The sequence below is a fragment of the Sapajus apella genome, unplaced genomic scaffold, assembly GCF_009761245.1.
Source record: "Sapajus apella isolate SASKATOON/1434 unplaced genomic scaffold, GSC_monkey_1.0 scaffold1458, whole genome shotgun sequence".
Taxonomy (NCBI): Eukaryota; Metazoa; Chordata; class Mammalia; order Primates; family Cebidae; genus Sapajus; species Sapajus apella.
In genome coordinates, this window is record NW_022438384.1 from 1 (window position 1) to 15,254 (window position 15,254).

Below are 15,254 nucleotides of genomic sequence, written 5' to 3' on the forward strand. Positions count from 1 at the left end.
GCTGCAGCCTGCATGGGTGAGTAATTAACCTGCAGCCATCTGCTTTTTGGTCGATAACCACCTGTCTACCAATGGCTTCCTCCCAGGGAGAGGCTACCCTACACTCCAAGGGCAACATTATGACGGGTCTGCCCTCTCTAATCCCCAGCATCTCCATCCTGCCTATGTCTGCACAGAGAGCTACTCCCCAGTAACCTGGAGTCTGCCTTCTCCCTTCTCAGGTGACATCACAGTGGAGGGTCTTGATGGAGAGCGACCACTGCAGACTGGGGAAGTGGTCATCATTGTGGTGGTGTTGCTCATGTGGGCTGGTGAGTAAGCAGCTAGACAGGGACCAGGGACTCAGAAAGGTGGGAGGTGGCAAAGGTTGTCAGGAGAAAAAGAAGTGAGAGAATTGAGCCGGTCGCGGTGGCTCATGCCTGTAATCCCAGCACTGGGAGGCTGAGGCAGGCAGATCACCTGAGGTCAGGAGTTTGAGACCAGCCTGGCCGACATGGTGAAACCCCATCTCTAGTAAAAATACAAAAATTAGTGGGATGTGGTGAAGGACGCCTGTAATCCCAGCTACTCGGGAGGGTGAGGCAGGAGAATCGCTTGAACTCAGGAGGTGAAAGTTGCAGTGAGCTGAGATCGCGCCACTGCACCCCAGCCTGGGTGACAGAGTGAGACTCTGTCTCAAAGAAAAAAAAAAGAGAAGTGAAAGAAATGGAGTGGGGAGATACTCAGTTGAGGAGGGATGATTCAAAGTTTGCAGAGAGGGAGAGGAGGCTGTTGAGAGCCCAGAGAGGAGGACTGCATTGGGCACCAGGAATTCAGGATGTTCTTCATGGATTTTTCTAGAAGCTATGTGGGTATCTCCCTGTTGGGGGAGATGAAAGCTCAGACTGTATTGTGTTTCAGCTGTAATTGGGCTGTTCTGCCGTCAGTATGACATCATCAAGGACAACGACTCCAACAACAATCCCAAGGAGAAGGGAAAGGGGCCAGAACAGAGTCCTCAGGGAAGGCCAGTGGGGACAAGACAGGTGATGTGGGGGCCAGTGAGGGCGGAAAGGGTGCTTTTGCCCCTGAGGGGCAGCCAGGGAAAGGAAGAAGGTCAAAGAGGGGCAGAAAAAGATGAAAATGGAAGACCTGGGATGAGGGAGGCTGGAGAGAAAGGGCAGCACCTATTACCTTCCTGAAACTGAGACTCAGACCATTTTCTTTCACAGAAAAAGTCACCATCCATCAACACCATCGACGTTTGAGTGAAGAAACACACCCAGAAGAGAGCTGCACTAACAACTTGGGGATGGGGGTGGGGTCAGGGAAAGCCCAAGATGGTGATCTGCTGGACACTCCCAGAGGGTAATGACATGCCCACAATCTCAGGCCTGGTACCCATCCTCTTTCCACTGTGAGCAGAGCCAGTCTGTTAAGAGTCTGTGCCCCTGGACCTGGGGAGCGGATATCAGTTGGGATATCTCCTCCCATCCCCTGGTCCAGGGGAGAGTCACTTGTTCTACCCTATCCCATTAGGTCCCAAATAGGGGCCCCATTCCACCTGTATCAGGACTCTCAGCAGCCTCAGCTGCCCCCACATCTTGCCTCTGGGCCTCAGAGAGCCGTGTTTCTGTGAGTACTCCTCTTTCCCCAGCAAACAAAAGGAATTGTCGCAGCCTAGAGGCAGATACTGCACTGCACTACTCCAATGTCTTCCATGGAGCCTCAGGTGCTCCCCCCTCACCTGGCAGCCCCTTCAGCTGCCAGTGATCTCACTCCTTGGACATTTTTCCAATAAAAGTTCTTGGGCAAACTGGAGCTGACTGTATAGTATGCCGAAGACATTTCCTCACCTCGTCTCTCTCCTGACCCTCCAAGGGCCCCTCACACCACCACCTACTTGACAGGAGCAGATTCTCATTGCAAGGTGTAATAACACTCCACCCTGGGATAGGGACCAGGAAGAAGAGGTGTAGAAAACTAGAACCCCAGATTCTGTTGCTTTGTTGGGTGAGAAGGGGAAAAAGACAAGAGAAAGATGTAAGTTCCGGGACCACTGGAAACTAAGGCATGTCATATGAGAGGGCAGTAGTTTTTGTATCTTCACTGCTCGCATCAACAGCACAGCTCCTCACCACTTATTCTTCTGACTCCTCCATCAACCCTGGGCTAATGGTCAGATAAGGACTAAGCAGTGTCTTAGGGACTAATGAACCGACAGCTACACTCGTGGATTCCTGGTGCCACATGCTCCTATCCTATGTGTTCCTGTGTCTGTTCCTCCCTCCTTTGCATTCCCTTTCCTCTCTGTCTCTGTTTCGTCAAAGTCAATAATAACTGTAAATCATAAATGAGTTTATATTCATGCTCTGCCACCATATCCAGAGGAAGATTCTGAAAATAAAACTGAGGGGTTGGGACTCCCCTGTCAAAAGAATTATCATTTGAGCTCTGAGGCCTCCTTGTTTCCTATGAAAATAGAGGCTCTCCTCTACTCTTTCCTATTTTCTAAGGGGTGGTTGGTGGCCATGAGACAAACACCTGTTGACATTTGCAACCACTGTGGAGGTAGGCTTCTGGACCCACAATCTTCCTAGAGAACATATGCTACACTTTCTGGAGAGTCACGGATCTTCCCGGCTTTGGATCATTTCAGAGCAGGCTTATAACTCCTTTTCTGCATTTCAATATCTCTGGTATGTTAGAAGATAGGCCAAAAATTCGGAAAGGAACTCCAATCCAAACAAAGATCAACAAGTCAATATCTTTTCTACCTAACCAGCCTCCAACCCCGGGTATCACAAGACAACTATCAGGTGAGCCAAGTCTGGTCTGTCCTCAAAACTGAACCATAAAAGCATTCCAATGTAAACAGCAGTCTTTAACCCACCCTTACCCAATTTGGAAGTAGGGCACTTTACGTTTCTCTGGCAGCTGGTTCCAAAACACTCATCTCTCAGATTCTGAGAATAAATATCATCATTTATTGGAATGGGAGTGTCACAGGTTATAGTATTATGGCATGGAGAGAGAGAGCTAGGAGTTGAGAAGGAACATAAAAGGTGTTTAAAGTTGCCAACTCTGGGTTGAATCCCAGTTCCAAGTCCTTTGCTGACTGTGTTAGTTTGAGCAAGTGCCCTGAGTCTCCTGTTATGTAAAATGAGACTAATAATGACGCTATCCCCTTCAAAAGGCGGTTTTGGGATTAAATGACATAAATGCATGTGTAACACTTTGCATAGTACCTGGCAGACACATACTGAGCATTAATGGTTAACTGTAATTATTAGCCTTGCGATCTCGTGCAAGTCATGTAACTAACCTATTTAGGTACAATTCTGTCAACTGCCAAAGGCCTATCATAGCAACCGCCCAGCTTTCCTCCAGGGTTGTGAGGATTAAAAGAGTGCACTCAGCAACAGTCAGGTATGACAAGGAGCGAGACGGACCGCGATGACGTAGGACCCAGGGCTGGCCGAAGGCTTGTGGGCGGGGCTTGATCTTGGGTTGGCATGCGGCGACAGGATTGGTTAAGAAGAGCATTCAGCCAGGAGTGGTGGCTCACGCCTGTAATCCAAGCACTTTGGAGGCCAAGGCGGGCGGATCACCTGAGGTTGAGAGTTCAAGACCAGCCTGACCAACATGGTGAAACCCCGTTTTAAGTTAAAAAAAAAGAAAAGAAAAAAAAAGAAGAGCATTCATCACGGCCTCTCAAGGGCCTGCCCCAGATGTCACCGCGCTTGCGCACGTTCTGTTTGCTTCGCCGCAGAGCTACGTGTGACCTTGCGACGCGTGTTGCGCTCCGGTCGCGTAAGCGTCCGCGGCTGTCGCTGCGGCTGCGTGGCGGGTTGTCCAGGTAACCACGAGAGTTGTCGGTGTCTGGCAGCATCTGAGAGACAGCTGCCCGTCAGGCAGTTGAAGCACCTGAGGACCCTGCTGAGCCCTCAGGTGAGGAGTTGCGTGCCCGTCCCTCCCCCTTTCGCTTTACGTTCTGAGAAAAGTGGGGAAACCGAAGTTTTGTTTTGTTTCGTTTTTCATTTTTCTTTTTTGTCTTAGTACCTGGGTGCCAAGAAACTGATGTGGAGCTCCTACTTTGTGCAGAAGGCTGGAAAACAGAAGGCTGTAAAGGATATAGCGATGAGCCAGACCCTGTCCTGTCGATAGTGTTCAGGAGGTGAGATCCAGCGCTAAGCTTTCCTTACATTTCATTCACATCAGTCGTGTACAGGCCCCAGCCCCGTGCTGGCGCTTGAAGGAATTCCAAACCACCCGACTTATTGTCCCTGCCTTCTGGAGGCTCGTATTACAGGGAGAGGTGCACGTGTAAGCAGCGAGTATACATCTGCCCATAATTAAATCAGCGCCTTAGGTGCAAGCCGTGAAGGGGGAGTGCAAAGACCGAGCCGTGTATACTGATGGTAGAGACCTAGGGGAGGAGCCCTGGAACATGGTGAAGAAAGGGTGAGCTTTGGAGTTAGCACACCAGAATTTAAGTCGTAGCTCCACCATACTTTCTTTATTTTCTTTTTAAAATTTCTCACCTTGCCCTTATTTTAGATCCACCACTACTTTATTTATTTAACAGTTTATTTGAGACAGAGTCTTGCTCTGTCACCAGGCTGGAGTGCAGTGGCACGATCTCACAACCTCTGCCTCCTGGGTTTAAGTGATTCTCCTGCCTCAGCCTCCTGAGTAGCTGGGATTACAGATGTACAATAGCACGCCTGGGTAATTTTATTTTTTTGTTTTTATTTATTTATTTTTGTAGAGATGGGGTTTCCCCATGTTGCCCAGCCTGGCCACCACATCTTTAACCAAATGACCTGATATCTCTAACTTGAGCCTTCATCATACAGTGTTTCTGAGCACTCACCAGCTTCTTCATTTGGAAAACATGAATACTAATAGCAACTTTAGGGGACTTGGGGAAGAGTTCGAGTAATATGCACAAAAGAGCACTGTAAACTGAAAAGCAGTATGAAAAACTCATGGACAACAGGAAGGGACATTCAAAATTCAAAGGACAGAATAATACAAATCTAGTAAGAATAAGATGTCTGGCCAGACACAGTGGCTCACACCTGTAATCTGAGCAATTTGGGAGGCCAAGGTGGGAGGATCACTTGGGCCCAGGAGTCCAAGACCTCTAAAAAAAATTTTTAAATTAGCCACATATGACAGTGAGCACCTATAGGCCCAACTACTGGGGTCACTGAAGCAGGAGGAATTCCTGAACCCAGGAGGTCGAGGCTGCAGTGAGACATGATCACACGCCAGCCTGGGTGACAGAGTGAGACTCTGTCTCAAAAGTTAATAAATTAATTAAATCGTGGTTCTACCACTTACAAACTGTGTGTGGGAACTTGGGCAAATTACTTAATTTTCTTGGGCTTTCATTCCTCCATCTGCAAAACAGGGATAATAATAGCATCTACTTCAGTGTTATGAGGTAAAATGAGATTATGCTTGTCAGCCACTTATCAAAATGCCTATTCTATGGTAGGTACTTGTTAAAGGCAAGCTCTTACTATTTTATTCCCTACTTCACTTAATAAAACAATCTAGTCAGGTGCATATTGTAGAGAATGGATAATTAATTGATTATGGGAATAAGGAAGGCTTCACTTGATACATACTGTGGCATCTGGACAATGGGAAATTAGAACATAGGCGGGGCATGGTGGCTCATGCCTGTAATTCCAGAACTTTGGGAGGCCAAGGCGAGTGGATCACTTGAGGTCAGGAGTTCAAGAACAGCCTGGGCAATATGGTGAAACCCCGTCTTAACCAAAAATACAAAAAAAAATTAGCCGGGCATGGTGGCACATGCCTATAGTCCCAGCTACTTGGGAAGCTGAGGCAGGAGGATCATTTCAGCTCAGGAAACAGAGGTTGCAGTGAACTGAGATTGTGACACTGCACTCCAGCCTGGGGGGATAGAACAAAACTCCATCTCCAGAAAATAAAAATAAAAAAAAGAAAGAAAAGAAGGAAATTAGAACAAAAGAGAGTTGTGCTCTCTCCTCAGTTGAAGAAGGCAAAAAAAAAAAAAAAAAAAAAAGAGATTTGTGGTCATTGCTCAGCAAGTCGTCCCTTGAATCTGTAATTTAAAAATCTCTTTGCCCTAATGGAAAACCTGGAAGTGAAATCCTCCTTTAGTCTCAAAATAAGATGATGTCATGATGCAGGTGGGGCTGAATGTCCAGGATTGGGCAAAGCGATGAAGCAGGAGAATCAGTAAAAGTTGATGAGGAGGCCTCAGACCTTCTAACCTAATGTAATAAAGAGTTAGAGGGTGATAGTGATGGTGGTGTGGCTATTTTCTGGTTTGAGGATTTGGGGGAAAAGAGCCTTTTTACTTCTGACTTTGGAGATAGGTGCGTTTGGAGTGAAAAGTGTCAATGTTTTAAGCAAGAAGTCTAGTGTCCAAGTAATTAATCAAACAATTGGAGCAAAAGAAAAGCAGAATAAATGTTTTGATTTCAAGGAAGGAAACCTTTAGTAGCAGAACCATATAGGAGAAGAGGTAGTGTTGGAAGGGTCAGGTCTGGTCAGAATAATTCACCTGGAGATAACTTCTAACTTAGGTTTCTGTGAAGTGGGTAGGTAAGAGGAAAAGCAAGTGGCATTGTTTATCCTGAGTCTCAGCTCTAATTATTCACTCCTCCTATCCTGAACTCTCACTGCCTCTCCCTTTCTTGCCAAATAAGCCCAAACTCCTTTGCCTGGCTTCAAAGACTCTTCCTGAGCTGGTACATTTTTCTTGCCTTACCCCTCCTATTCTATTTTTATAAGGTATAATAGTTTTAAATAAACTAAATTCGTGTTTCTTGTCCAGAACATACCTTTGCTCATTGCCATTCCTCCCATCTCAGATAATTTCCTCTCAACTGCATTCATTCTTCAAAGCTTAATTTTGATAATTTAAGCCTAAAATTCTCTGAGGCTTCTTCAAACTGTTACAGCACTTTATACATACTTTGATGGGACTTTTCCTATTTTGCACCATCTTATTGGACCTGGAGGCAGAATCTATGTTTTCTTTTTGTCTCTCTCTCGGCCCCTGGCCAAGTGCCTTGATCAGTAAGGTGCTCAAAAAATATTAATTGGAGGAGGATCCAAGATGGCCGTTTAGGAACAGCTCAGGATTGCAGCTCCAAGTGAAAGTGCAGAGGGTGAGTGGACGCCGCATTTTTATTGCCCACAGACTAGGAAATTCCCAGGCGGAGGAGCTCCACAGTCACCAGCGCGGCTGTTTCCGCCGACACCGGCGCGGCTGCTTTGCCCCGCGCGGCTGCTTTGTCCGCGCCCCGGAGCCGCGGTTATCCGTACAAAATACACCGGTCCGGGTGCCCTCTTGGCTGGCGATTGGAGCCACGGGAAGTCGCCCATTCGTCTGTTTAAAAAGAGGACTGAACAGAGAACCAGGACAGTAGATTCCAGCGCAAGAAAAAAAAAAAAGCGCCACAAACCTCAGTGCCGCTGTTTAAGCCAGCGCAGTTAGTGGCCGCAGGGGAAAACAAACAGACCCCGCGCCTCTTCAACAGGCGACTGGAACACCAACTTAAAAAAGGCTCTGAGGCAGGGAGCCGGGCGATCATGCTCGGCTGGCCCCACCCCCACAAAAGAACAGCAACCAGAAACTCTGGATTGAGAGTTTCACAGCCAGCGCAGCTGAACCCGGGACGGTCCAGCTCTGTGGGGGAGGGGCGTCCGCCATTACTGAGGCAGCCCGCCACGACAGAGGTAGTCGGCCAATGCTGAGGCAGCCCACTGTTGCCAAGGCAACCCGCCATTGCTGAGGCAGCCCGCCGCTGCCAAGGCAACCCACCACAGCAGAGAGACTCCGCCTCAACAGAGGCGGGCCACCATCGCCAAAGCAGTTCTAACTACACCCATATAAAGAGGACTGCAGGGAAGTTCACTTGGCAGCTGGGCGGAGCCCACAGCAGCTCAGCAAAGCCTCTACAGGCAAACAGTGACTAGGCTGCCTCCTTGCTGGGCAGGGCAGGTCTGAAGGAAAAAAAAAAGAAGGCAGTAGCATAATGGAAACTCATAAATAAAGCCCTAAATCCCTGGGACAGAGCACCTGGGAACAAAAGCAGTTTATGAGTTCTGCTGCAGCAGACCTAAATGTACCTGCCCAGCAGCTCAGAATGAACAACAACAGAGCTCACAGCTCACCATTTGAGCTCCTATAAAGAAGGGACCATCTCCTCAAGCAGCTCCCTGACCCCTGTATATCCAAAGAGACACCTCATAAAGGAGAGATCAGATTGACACTAGGCGGGTATCCTTCTGGGACAAAGATAGCAGAAGAAGAAAACTGGTAACAACCCTTACTGTTCAGCAGCTGCTGCAGGTGAACCCCAGGCAAGCAGGGCCTGGAGTGAACCTCAGCAGACCTACAGCAGAGGGGCCAGATTGTCAGAAGGAAAACCAAGAAACAGAAATAACCTCATCATCAACAAACAGAATGTCAATCTGAAAGATTTGAGACCCAATCTGAAAGCCAGCAACTACAAAGTCGACAGGTGGATAAATCCTTAAAGTTGGAAAGAAACCAGCGCAAAAAGGATGAAAACACCCGAAACCAGAACACCTCTCCTCCTACAAGGGATCAAACTCCTCACCAGCAAGGGAACAAGGTTGGAGGGAGAAGGAGTATGATGAAATGACAGAATCAGACTTCAGAAGGTGGGTAGTAAGAAACTTCTGTGAACTTAAAGAACATGTTCTAACCAAATGCAAAGAAACTAAGAACCTTGAAAAAAGATTTGATGAAATGCTAACGAGAATGGACAAAATAGAAAGGAATATAAGTGAATTGATGGAGCTGAAAAACGCAACACGAGAACTTCGTGAAGCATGCACAAGTATCAACAGCCAAATTGACCAAGCAGAAGAAAGGATATCAGAGGTTGAATGTCAACTCAATGAAATAAAATGGGAAGGCAAGACTGGAGAAAAAAGGGTAAAACGGAATGAACAAAATCTCCAAGAAATGTGGGACTATGTGAAAAGACCTAATCTACGTTTGATAGGCGTACCTGAATGCGACGAAGAGAATGAATCCAAGCTGGAAAATACTCTTCAGGATATTATCCAGGAAAACTTCCCCAACCTAGCAAGGCAGGCAAACATTCAAGTCCAGGCAATACAGAGAACACCGCAAAGATATTCGTCAAGAAAAGCAACCCCAAGGCACATAATCGTCAGATTCACCAGGGTTGAAATGAAGGAGAAAATACTAAGGGCAGCCAGAGAGAAAGGTTGGGTTACCCACAAAGGGAAGCCCATCAGACTCACAGCAGATCTCTCAGCAGAAACCCTACAAGCCAGAAGAGAGTGGGAGCCAATATTCAACACCCTTAAAGAAAAGAACTTTCAACCCAGAATCTCCTATCCAGCCAAACTAAGCTTCATAAGTGAAGGAAAAATAAAATCCTTTGGGAACATGCAAGTACTCAGAGATTTCGTCACCACCAGACCACCTCTACAAGAGCTCCTGAAAGAGGCTCTACACATATAAAGGAACAACAAGTACCAGCTCAACTAAAGGGCAAAACACCCAGCTGGCACCAAAATGGCAGTATCAAATTTGCACATAACAATATTAACCCTAAATATAAATGGACTAAATGCCCCAATCAAAAGACACAGACTGGCAAATTGGATAAAAAGCCAAAACCCATTGGTGTGCTGTATCCAGGAAACCCATCTCACATGCAAGGATACACAAAGGCTCAAAATAAAGGGATGGAGGAAGATTTACCAAGCAAATGGAGAGCAAAAAAAAAGCAGGAGCTGCAATTCTCATCTCTGATAAATTGGACTTTAAAGCAACAAAGATCATAAGAGACAAAGAGGGACATTACATAATGGTAAAAGGATCAATGCAACAAGAAGAGCTAACGATCCTAAATATATATGCACCCAATACGGGAGCACCCAGATACATAAGGCAAGTTCTTAATGACTTACAAAGAGACTTAGACTCCCACACAATAATAGTGGGAGACTTTAACACCCCATTGTCAATATTAGACAGATCAACCAGACAGAAAATTAACAAGGATATCCAGGACTTGAACTCGGACCTGGACCAAGCAAACCTAATAGACATTTACAGAACTCTCCACCCCAAATCCACAGAATATACATTCTTCTCAGCACCACATCACACCTACTCTAAAATTGACCACATAATTGGGAGTAAATCACTCCTCAGCAAATGCAAAAGAACGGAAATCATAACAAACAGTCTCTCAGACCACAGTGCAATCAAGTTAGAACTCAGAATTCAAAAACTAACCCAGAACCGCACAGCTTCATGGAAACTGAACAACTTGCTCTTGAATGTTGACTGGATAAACAATGAAATGAAGACAGAAATAAAGATGTTCTTCAAAAACCAACGAGAATGAAGACACAACATACCAGAATCTCTGGGACACATTTAAAGCAGTCTCTAGAGGAAAATATATAGCAATAAGTGGCCACATGAGAAGCAAGGAGAGATCAAAAATTGACACCCTATCATCAAAACTGAAAGAGCTAGAGGAGCAAGATCAAAAAAACTCAAAGTCTAGCAGAAGACAAGAAATAGCTAAGATCAGAGCAGAACTGAAGGAGATAGAGACACAAAAAACCCTTCAAAAAATCAATAAATCCAGGAGCTGGTTTTTTGAAAAGATCAACAAAATAGACAGACCACTAGCCAGATTAATAAAAAAGAAAAGAGAGAATAACCAAATTGATGCAATAAAAAACGATAAAGGGGATATCACCACAGATTCCACAGAAATTCAAACCATCATCAGAGATTATTACAAACAACTCTATGCACACAAACTAATAAACCTGGAAGAAATGGATACATTCCTGGACACTTGCCTCCTCCCAAGCCTAAACCAGGAAGAAGCCGAAACCCTGAACAGACCCATAACAAGGTCTGAAGTTGAGGCAATTAAGAGCTTACCACCCCAAAAAAGCCCAGGTCCAGACGGGTTCACAGCCGAATTCTACCAGACATACAAAAAGGAGCTGGTACCATTCCTTCTGAAACTATTCTAAACAATACAAAAAGAGGGAATTCTTCCCAAATCATTTTATGAGACCAACATCATCCTGATTCCAAAACCCGGCAGAGACTCAACAAGAAAAGAAAACTTCAGGCCAATACCCATGATGAACATAGATGCAAAAATCTTCAATAAAATACTGACAAGCCAATTGCAACAGCACATCAAAAAGCTTATCCACCATGATCAAGTAGGCTTCATCCCGGGGATGCAAGGCTGGTTCAACATACGCAAGTCTATAAACGTAATTCACCACATAAACAGAACCAAAGACAAAAACCACATGATTATCTCAATTGATGCAGAGAAGGCCTTTGACAAAATTCAACAGCCCTTTATGCTAAAAACCCTCAATAAGCTAGGTATTGATGGAATGTACCTCAAAATAATAAAAGCTATTTATGACAAACCAACAGCCAATATCATACTGAATGGGCAAAAACTGGAAGCATTCCCCTTGAAATGTGGCACCAGACAAGGATGCCCTCTCTCACCACTGCTATTGAATATAGTATTAGAAGTTCTAGCCAGAGCAATCAGGCAAGAAAAAGAAATAAAGGGCATTCAAATAGGAAAGGAGGAAGTCAAATTGTCTCTGTTTGCAGACGACATGATTGTATATCTAGGAGACCCCATCGTCTCAGCCCCAAATCTCCTGAAACTGATAAGCAAGTTCAGCAAAGTCTCAGGATACAAAATCAATGTGCAAAAATCATATGCATTCCTATACACCAATAACAGACTTAAAGAGAGCCAAATCAAGAACAAACTTCCATTCACAATTGCCACAAAGAGAATAAAATACCTAGGAATACAACTAACAAGGAATGTAAAGGACCTCTTCAAGGAGAACTACAAGCCACTGCTCAATGAAATAAGAGAGGACACAAACAGATGGAGAAACATTCCATGTTCATGGTTAGGAAGAATATATTGTGAAAATGGCCATACTGCCCAAAGTAATTTACAGATTCAATGCTATCCCCATCAAGCTACCAATGACCTTCTTCGCAGAACTGGAAAAAACCACCTTAAGCTTCATATGGAACCAAAAGAGAGCCTGCATAGCCAAGCCAATTCTAAGCAAAAAGAACAAAGCAGGAGGCATCACACTACCAGACTTCAAACTATACTACAAGGCTACAGTAATCAAAACAGCATGGTACTGGTACCAAAACAGAGATATAGACCCATGGAACAGAACAGAGGTCTCGGAGGCAACACAACATATCTACAACCATCTGATCTTTGACAAACCAGACAAAAACAAGCAATGGGGAAAGGATTCCCTGTTCAATAAATGGTGTTGGGAAAGCTGGCTAGCCATGTGCAGAAAGCAGAAACTGGACCCCTTCCTGACACCTTACACTAAAATTAACTCCAGATGGATTAAAGACTTAAACATAAGACCTAACACCATAAAAACCCTAGAAGAAAATCTAGGCAAAACCATTCAGGACATAGGTGTAGGCAAGGACTTCATGACCAAAACACCAAAAGCATTGACAACAAAAGCCAAAATAGACAAATGGGACCTAATCAAACTCCACAGCTTCTGCACAGCAAAAGAAACAGTCATTAGAGTGAATCGGCAACCAACAGATTGGGAAAAAATTTTTGCAGTTTACTCATCTGACAAAGGGCTGATATCCAGAATTTACAAAGAACTAAAACAGATTTACAAGAAAAAAACTAACAAGCCCATTCAAAAGTAGGCAAAGGATATGAACAGACACTTTACAAAAGAAGACATACATGAGGCCAACAAATATATGAAAAAATACTCATCATCACTGGTCATCAGAGAAATGCAAATCAAAACAACATTGAGATACCATCTCACGCCAGTTAGAATGGCGATCATCAAAAAATCTGGAGACAACAGATGCTGGAGAGGATGTGGAGAAATAGGAACACTTTTGCACTGTTGGTGGGAGTGTAAATTAGTTCAACCATTGTGGAAGACAGTGTGGCGATTCCTCAAGGACCTAGAAATAGAAATTCCATTTGACCCAGCAATCCCATTACTGGGTATATATCCAAAGGATTACAAATCGTTCTACTATAAGGACACGTGCACATGAATGTTCATTGCAGCACTGTTTACAATAGCAAAGACCTGGAACCAACCCAAATGCCCATCGACGATAGACTGGATAGGGAAAATGTGGCACATATACACCATGGAATATTATGCAGCCATCAAAAACGATGAGTTTGGGTCCTTTGTAGGGACATGGATGAACCTAGAAACCATCATTCTCAGCAAACTGACAGAAGAGCAGAAGATCAAACACCGCATGTTCTCACTCATAGGCGGGTGTTGAACAATGAGAACACATGGACACAGGGAGGGGAGCAATACACACTGGGGTCAGTTGGGGGGGAAATAGGGGAGGGACGGTGGGAGGTGGGGAGCTGGGGAGAGATAGCAAGGGGAGAAATGCCAGATGTAGGTGATGGGGAGGAAGGCAGCAAATCACACTGCCACGTGTGTACCTATGCAAAAATTTTGCATGTTCTTCACATGTACCCCAAAATCTAAAATGCAATAAAATAAATAAATGGGGGAAAAATAAATAAATAAATAATTAATTAATAAAAATATAGCAAAAAAAATATTAATTGAATGAATGGCTACATATCAAAACTTATCAGACGAATTGAATTTATTTCAGTAGCAGACCTGGCATCTAAGAGAATGAGGAGGCTGTTGCAGTGATTCATTGATACAGTTGACTTAGCACACTGCCTCTTAGTACATTTGCATATGAGTCTCTAGAAGCACACGGTTCTCACAGTCTAGGATCTGAAGGCCTCGGAGACCAGGATGCGCCACAGGCACCTCTTTATGTTGAGGATAGGACCATGACAGGAAGAAAATTGACCAGAATTACACGAAAATTAATGGAGCTCAAAATGCTTTTGACATTCTAGACCAGCACATGGGTTTGCTTTTACCCCTTTGCCTCTGCAGGATGGAGTTGCAAAGGTGACCTGCATGGCTTGGTCCCAGAACAATGCCAAATTTGCTGTCTGCACAGTGGATCGAGTGGTATTGCTGTATGATGAACATGGAGAATGGAGAGAGAAACTCTCCACCGAACCAGCTGACATGAAGGTAAAGAGTGTATTCATGTGTCCCTTAACCTACTGATAAGGTCATACAAACCTGGAAGACCTAGTCTGCCTCCTAGCCATAGGCATAGGAAATGGGGTACCCCAGCTTGTTCTCAGTAGAAATCCTCAAGCCCCCTTAGGAGCACACATGTACCTTTTTTTCTTTTTTCTCTTTTCTTTAATGTATACTCATTACTGCTTTTTCTGTCTTTTTTTAACTTTTAGCTATATGGTGAAGGGCATGGCTTTTTCTCCTGATTCCACTAAAATTGCCATAGGACAGACTGACATCATCTGTGTCTACAAGATTGGAGAAGATTGGTGAGGATAGAGACTGGGAGATGGGATGGCCCAGGAAAGAAGGGAAAGGCAAGAGAAATGCCTCTCTGCGGAGGGGAAATGAAGAGGATGAGAAGCCACGCTTGGGTATTGAGGGCACTTTCTGGAGTCTGTTGTTGCTTTTCTACCTTCGCCTGTCCCATGTGTTCTGCAATCCCATCCCTGGAGGAATCAGTCCAAGGCCAACAGGAGGCCCTGTGAGATCCTGGAAGTCCAGAGGGATGTTGCATCTTTGTTACTGTTCTGAAACTCCTTAGGCTCCCTCATATGCCTCCTTTCAGGGCTCCTACAGAGTAGTCAGAAACACTAGTGGGCCAGGAAGAATTCTGCTCTTTCTTCTCTTCCCTCAGCATCATGTTTGGCAATTTGTTTATGAAAGTGGTTTTAAATATGCTCCCCTGCTTTTGTTTGGCAGGGGTGACAAGAAAGTCATCTGCAACAAGTTCATCCAGACGGTAAAGTTCAGACCAGTCCCTGGAAGCTTAGGATGAGCAAACATCTATCAATATATCTACTTATATCTCTATACATCATCTATATCAATATATCTACCTACTTATATACAAGTAGGTATATTTGTATGGTAGATATAGTAGAAATGCAGGAGTTGCATTTCTAACATCTGAGTCTGGACTTTTCCTACTGCAAGTACGGTGTTTCGTGGCTGCTCATGGTCACCTGCTTTCTTCCTCAGAGCCCTGTTGTGTCCCTTCCCTGTAGGGGATTGAG

At 44.8% G+C, this 15,254-nt stretch overlaps 1 protein-coding gene and 1 long non-coding RNA gene across 3 annotated transcripts; both read left to right on the top strand.

The window, feature by feature from the left end:
• Positions 1–6: 6 nt before the first annotated feature.
• Positions 7–2,437, top strand: LOC116546822. 2 transcript variants are annotated; one of them, XR_004266851.1, is made up of 4 exons: positions 7–311; positions 901–1,025; positions 1,212–1,992; positions 2,105–2,437. It is a non-coding gene; the product is annotated as an uncharacterized LOC116546822 (long non-coding RNA). The 2 variants fall into 2 exon arrangements; XR_004266850.1 differs by having other exon boundaries at positions 18–311; positions 1,212–2,419.
• A 1,187-nt stretch (positions 2,438–3,624) lies between these two features.
• LOC116546823 (intraflagellar transport protein 172 homolog) lies at positions 3,625–15,248 on the top strand. The gene is made up of 4 exons (XM_032272970.1): positions 3,625–3,930; positions 14,044–14,195; positions 14,412–14,507; positions 14,941–15,248. Exons 1-4 carry the CDS (start codon positions 3,625–3,627, stop codon positions 15,014–15,016), a joined length of 630 nt encoding a protein of 209 aa, XP_032128861.1. The 3' UTR covers positions 15,017–15,248.
• Positions 15,249–15,254: the final 6 nt, after the last annotated feature.